We start from the raw sequence: 6,523 nt of genomic DNA on the forward strand, positions 1-6,523 counted from the left end.
TTCTTAGTGGACAGCTCAATCTGTTCATCTTGAACACGAGGTCCACTGAAGGGCAAACGCTTGATGATATAGACAAATTTGGAGGTTTACACTGGAAATTAGCCAGAAAAACGAAACCATGATTCATTCTCAGACCATGTCCATTTCTTCACAGTACCTCTTAAAGTCTTAACTCAGAGCCAGTCAGCAATAGGAAATGTGCCTAGTCTCCAAGGTGCCATCCGTTTAATTAACAGTTCATTACTGACTTATTTCAGGAATAAATCAGCAACATTCTGGTGGGTCTCCTGTAGGATCATGTTTAGTGTGTTAAGAGGTATTGCAGAAGAAAATTAATGACATCTTACTTTGATTTTAAGGTTTCTCTGACCTATGAAACCAAATACTAACCAACTGCAAAAGCTTCCTAGAAACTTCTGTACAGCAATGTAAATTTGTTTTATCCAGGTAGGCTAGTCAACAAACCATTCCATCCTGAATAACAAAAAAAAGACTGTAAACTCTCCTAATGTAAATCTCAAAGTCTCATGGCTATGGTGGGTAGAGGGCCTAAAATTACTAGCAGTCAGGCCAGAAGTAACCTGATATTTAGTTAATCTCAGTAAAGGGGTGGGTGTAGGGGATAGGGGGAATTCGATCAATCATGTTATTAGTCAACAGTTGATCTTCTATTCTTCTCCATCCTCTTCTCTATATAAGCCTTGTTCTAACTAGGTTACGTTGAGCCATTCGCTGTTTTCTAGAATCAGAACGGTCTCCTTTATGCATACAGAGTAACTGCTCAGAGTAAAATTTATGTTTCAATTTCTTTCAGTTTTGATTATTTTTAAAAGAGGCCTTTTGCATCAAGAAAGTATAATGCTATGAACTAGGGAGCCAACAAGTGGGAACTTTCAAAAGTCCTTGATAGGAGGCAATGTAATTGATCCCTAAAAGGTTTCCAAGGTTGTAATCTTTATGGAAGCAAGACTGCCATGTTTTTCTCCCACAGAGCAGCTGGTAGGTTCGAACTGCCAACCTTTCAGTTAGCAGCCGAGTGCTTAACCACTGTGGCACCTACTGCCCACTACCACTACCCACTGCTGTCAAGTCAGATCCGACTCATAGCAACCCCCCTTTGGTTTCCGAGGCAGTATCTCTATGGAAGTAGATTGCCCAACCTTCCTTCTGAGGAGTGGCTGGTGGGTTTGAACCGCCAGACTTCTGATTAGCAGTCAAATGCCTTAGGTACTACGCCACCAGAGCTCCCACTGTGGCACCAGGGCTCCTTAATATTTACTTACTATTTCTTAATTTTTTAATTTGCAACATTAGGATAACTATTACCAAGTCAGAACTTTTAAAGTAATTTTGAGTCAGGAATAAAATAAATGAAGAAAACCAATAAAATAAAAAAACTTCAGACCAAGAGACAATTCTGAAACTGACCATTTATGAAGGGCATTCTCTTTACAATGTTATCAGTATGCATGATTCTAATAGCAAATAATATTTTTCACCATTCATCCATATACAGTATAAAAATTTACTTGAGTATAAATATATATACACAAAGTTTTACAAAGACACTAAAAAGTTTCTGAACAATGAAGTTATGAGTTTAAAAAGGAGAAAGCAAGGATTAAGACCATTAAGATGAAAACCACCATACTGATACTTTAGGAAGTTCTTGAAAGAAGTGTGACCTTCAGGAAAAATCCTTACTATGTTTATCTACATTTCATAAAAGCTGGTAGCATAAGTGTCATTTGACAGAGCATTGATTATTGAAAATATATATAAAACTTTAGAAGGCATACAAGCTCGAATGCTAAAATTAAAAAAAAAAAAAAAAACAGCAAACTTGCTGAACTAAACCATTTTCAAGCACTTGAATATGCAGGCATATGGTTCCTTAACATTCTTTTGAGTACAATGACCAGTATTTATTTACAATCTCACCCTAACAAAGAAATCATCAAATTTAATTATAGTATTAGCACCCAATTTCTACTCAGCAAGCCAAAATGGGGGTGGGAAGAGATATGGTATCTGCAAGTGAAAAAAGCCAATGAAAAGCTCAGGTTATTTAAAAGAATTGTGTCCAGGAACTGCTCAGTATCACCCAAGCAAGATCACTAAGTATCTTTTCAAATTACACATATTCTTGAACAGGTCAAAAATGTCAAACTATTGCCTTAATGTAAGATCCCACAAAACAGAATCATATTATCTTTATTACTTGATTATAGATAAAGGTTTTTTTTGTACTTTTTTTCAAACTGTGAAATACAATAAGGATCTGGAATCTTTATCAAATCATCTTCCAAACTCTTCCATGGCACCTTTAACAAAACAAGCATTATCAAGCCCAATCTTTGTTCTCTGGAGTCTAAGCAACAGTTGAGTGTGATTTGGGCAATATTCAAACAGTTTTAAATTATATCATATGACACTTATTATGGAACACAGATAACACAACATGCCAGCAGTCATATTTTGGTAGCTGCTTATAATCTGAAAATAAATAGGAAAACTACATTCTTAAATATTCTATTAAAAATGGCAACCAGTTGACAATTCCACTATAAACTGCATCCTAGCTATTTGCAGAGGAGAGAAGGTACTAATTAAACTGACTGACCAGGTTTCCACTCATGAGAAAATAACTATTTACAAACAGCCAACTAGAGGTAACATCAATGTAAAGGTGAACATTTAAAATTCAAGGCAATGGAAAACGAGAAATAACCATTTACTTGGTTTTCGAATTCCTAATTTCATTCCGTTGCCACAATGTTCCAATTTGGTTAACATCCTGTTTTAAATTGCCTGCTGAGAAACTTCTGAGTGCACGTTCAGGCATTTTCAAATCAGGAGTCCATAAAGCTGACAGTGTTCATATCCAGTCAGGCCACCAACATGTATGGACTTTTGTGAAAGACTTAAGTTGATTTCTTGATTTTTATATTCTCCTGAGTAAGGAAAATTCTCTCTCAAGTGTTCTTTCACTTTCACAGATGGCCATTAAGTGCCTACTTATCTGTATTCACACCCACTGAATCTTACTGGATGTGCCTTCTTTTGAGCTCACTGCTGGAGCCAAGCCATGGAGTTCATAGACTCTCTCTGACACACCTTTATTCCTACTTGATTCAGATTGCTGCTTTTCTCTGGTACTTTGATTACACGTTTCCCCAGGTTTCAACAAATTCAGACTTTCTTCTGATTCAAAACATAAGAGAAGTGACTTGGCTAGAGATTCTAGCTCTCTGTGGCCAACTTGAGTTACTCTATTGTCATAGCTGTTGACAGAAGTAGAGGGTACATTGAAGTAATCATGAAAAGCACTGGCCAAGTTGCAGAGACTTTCAACACAATTCTTCAGAAGATTTACATCACTGTGGGATCCTATGTAAGATAAAGAGGAAAAAGCTAATTAACACTTTCAGTTCTTATCATGTATTTATTACTATTACATGATTCTGGGTATCTTTTAAGTCAAAGTGACCTTATCAAGACAATTACAAACTACTTAAGAATATTCACGTAAAGTGCTTATCTGCTAGATAAGTATCTGGTCGTAGAAGATATATTTAGACAGAATTATATAAATATTATATATATATATATATATATATATATATATTTACTTACTTACATATAATTCAATTTTATATATAATTCAATTTACACCTGCTCCTCACTTATCAACTCTCTCATTATCTGACATTTCACATCTACGACAATTCTTAAAAAATTAGTATCTATTTTGTGCATTAATGATGTATGTCTGGCAGTAACAAACTTCTAGGTGTGAGGCAAGAGTAACGCTGGCTGTGATGGTTAAAGTTATATGTCAGCTTGGCTGGGCCATGATTCTCAGTGGTTTGGCAGATATGTAATGATGTAATTTGGTAAGGATGTAGTCATCCCCCATTTTTGCATAACGCTGATTTTCACATAACGACCTGTCTTTGGAACCTAACCATGTTGGTAAGTGAGGAATGGGTACATTCAAGTCCCTATAATGGGAATTAGTATCAATGAAGCAGCATTAGTTAGGCTTTGGTTAATGACTTGGACAAAAAATGAAGAATAATGTCTAGATTCCTTAAAATATGAAATTCTGATTAACTACAAATTCCATTTGGAGTATATACCTCTCAATGCAGAAACAATAATTTGAATAGCTTGTTCTAAGCAATGTTTTAACTTCAAGAATTCTGAAGCAAAGTTAAACATCTTCTTCAGATCTTTGTATTCACAGTTTTCTTCTTGTACTTGAGCTCTGAAACTTTTCTGTGTAAATAAAGTTAATATTATTTAAATTCATATAATAAATACTATTATTTAATTGATACATAGCAATAAGGTTTATTCAATATGATTTAATATGGCCAGACCCTTATCTTTAAGAAAGTGAGTGAGTTTAAATTTTCTTACCAGTGCTTAACTTTATTTCTATAAGTAAGATCAAAATACATTAACAAATATTGTTTTGTAAAAGAAATAAGAATTTTCAAATAAATTTTAATAAATAAATGATTTTTTAAGTCAAAGTCCTATTATCCTATGACCTGAAAATAAAGCAAAAGTATTTATTATCCATTATCACAAAAGATAAGGAGCTCTGGGGCATAGTGCCTAAGGCATTTGACTGCTAACCAAAAGGTTGGTGATTCAAACCCACCAGCCACTCCACAGAAGGAAGACTGGGCAATCTACTTCGGTAAAGATTTACTGCCTCAGAAACCCAAAGGGGGTCGCTATGAGTCAGAATTGACTCAATGGTAGTACATTTGTTTTTTGATCATAAAAGATATTAATATTTATTATATTAAAACACATTATTATTTACTTTTTAAAGGTTCATCTTCATAATATCTCATTTATTTAAGTAAAAAATTTTAAGCCATATGAATTATTCTATTTAACATAATTTACATTTTTCAGGAGCCCTGGTAGCACTGTGGCTAAATGGTTGGCTGCTAACTGAAAAGGTCAGTGGTTAGAACCCACCACCACTCCTTGGAAGAGAGATGTGACAGTCTGCTTCCATAAAGATTACAGCCTAAAAGTTCCATAGGGCAGTTCTACTCAGTTCAATAGGGTCACTGTGAGTCAGAAATGACTCAATGACAACAGGTTTACATTTTTCTAGCTCCTATACATGGGAATAAAATAATTTATCAAATCCACCTGCATTTTAAGATCTTTAAGCATACAGATTATTAAATACAATTTATTTTTTAGCCTATAATGACCATCTAAGCACAAGCTGACAGTTACCAAACTAGTAATAGTAAAACCAGAAAGAATATATTATTAATCAATTTCTACACAATCCCTTATCTATTTAAGTTATAGTATCCAAAAGGAAATAGCTAGAGAGCTATTGTACACATTTCAATTAAACATGCACAAGGGAGTCTCTGGCTCAAGATAAAAACTGAAATAAAACACACTAAACAAAATTAAACTTCAAAACAATTTAAAGCTTCTCTTACCCTTTTCCATTCAGCAAAAACATTTTCAAGAGAACAAATCAATTCCATGGCATTAGTTTTCATCTGTTTCATAACCTATACGGAACATTAAAATAACTTACATAAACAATTATTTATAAGTATAAAAATCCAAGAACTGTATGGGCTCAGATAAGGAAGAGTTCTAGTGTATAAGTCAGAACACTGAACTTGTATCTCTGGGACTGTAATTAAATAGCTATTGTTGTTGTTGTTGTTGTTGTTGTTATGTGCCGTCGAGTTGGCCACGACTCATAGCGACCACTCCTTGGGTTGCTGAGGCAGTATCACTACGGAAGTAGATTGCCCAACCTTCCTTCCAAGGAGTGGCTGGTGGGTTTGAACCGCTACCCTTCTGGTTAGCAGTCAAGTGCCTTAGGCACTATGGTACCAGATAAATTAAATAGCTAGCGAGTACCAAAATCATGTAACTGGAATTCCTTACCAAATAAATTATACATTGATTTCTTTCTTTCTTTTTTTTTTTTTTAATTGTGATTTAGGTGAAGATTTACAGAGCAAATTCACTTTCCATACAGAAGTTCACATATACTTTGTCTTATGTCATTGAGTTTACCACAGTGCAACAGCTCCCTTCCCACTTCCTCTCCATAGTTACCTCTTCCCTGTGTCTATCCCTCCATACACTCCTGCCCTCTGAGCTATCTCCCCGTGCATAAGCAGCCCTTCTTTCTTCCATGATTGTTCTCTCCAAGAAGTGTATCTACTTGAGGTAAATGTTTAACTCATATGCCTGTTTTTTGTTTGGCTGGACACCACAGGTGTGGGTTCAATTCCAGACTGGAAGGTCAGCTAGGGGCCATAGTCTCAGTGGTCCCACCAGGCTTTATCGGACCAGCAAATCTGGTCACCCCCCCTTTTCTTTCCCCAAATGATTTTGAGTTTGGTTCCACATTGTTCTCCCTCTCTATCCAGGATCTCCTACATAGATCCCCTTCCAAGGGGATGACAGTGGTAGCCAGGCACCATCTAGTTCTTCTGGTCTCATAGTTGTA

General features: G+C 35.4%; 1 protein-coding gene across 1 annotated transcript in view; it reads right to left on the minus strand.

Moving 5' to 3' along the window:
* Positions 1-3,028: 3,028 nt before the first annotated feature.
* Positions 3,029-6,523, minus strand: part of KIF14 (kinesin family member 14) — a 107,155-nt gene continuing 103,660 nt past the window's right edge. The window contains exons 27-29 of the mRNA XM_007941098.2: positions 5,490-5,564; positions 4,143-4,281; positions 3,029-3,390 (exon numbers count right to left, since the gene is read on the minus strand). Of these exons, the coding sequence (XP_007939289.1) occupies positions 3,029-3,390; positions 4,143-4,281; positions 5,490-5,564 (576 nt within the window). The remainder of the gene's footprint in view (positions 3,391-4,142; positions 4,282-5,489; positions 5,565-6,523) is intronic.

Source organism: Orycteropus afer, unplaced genomic scaffold (assembly GCF_000298275.1).
Source record: "Orycteropus afer afer isolate SDZICR_OR568_19922 unplaced genomic scaffold, OryAfe1.0 scaffold00075, whole genome shotgun sequence".
NCBI lineage: Eukaryota > Metazoa > Chordata > Mammalia > Tubulidentata > Orycteropodidae > Orycteropus > Orycteropus afer.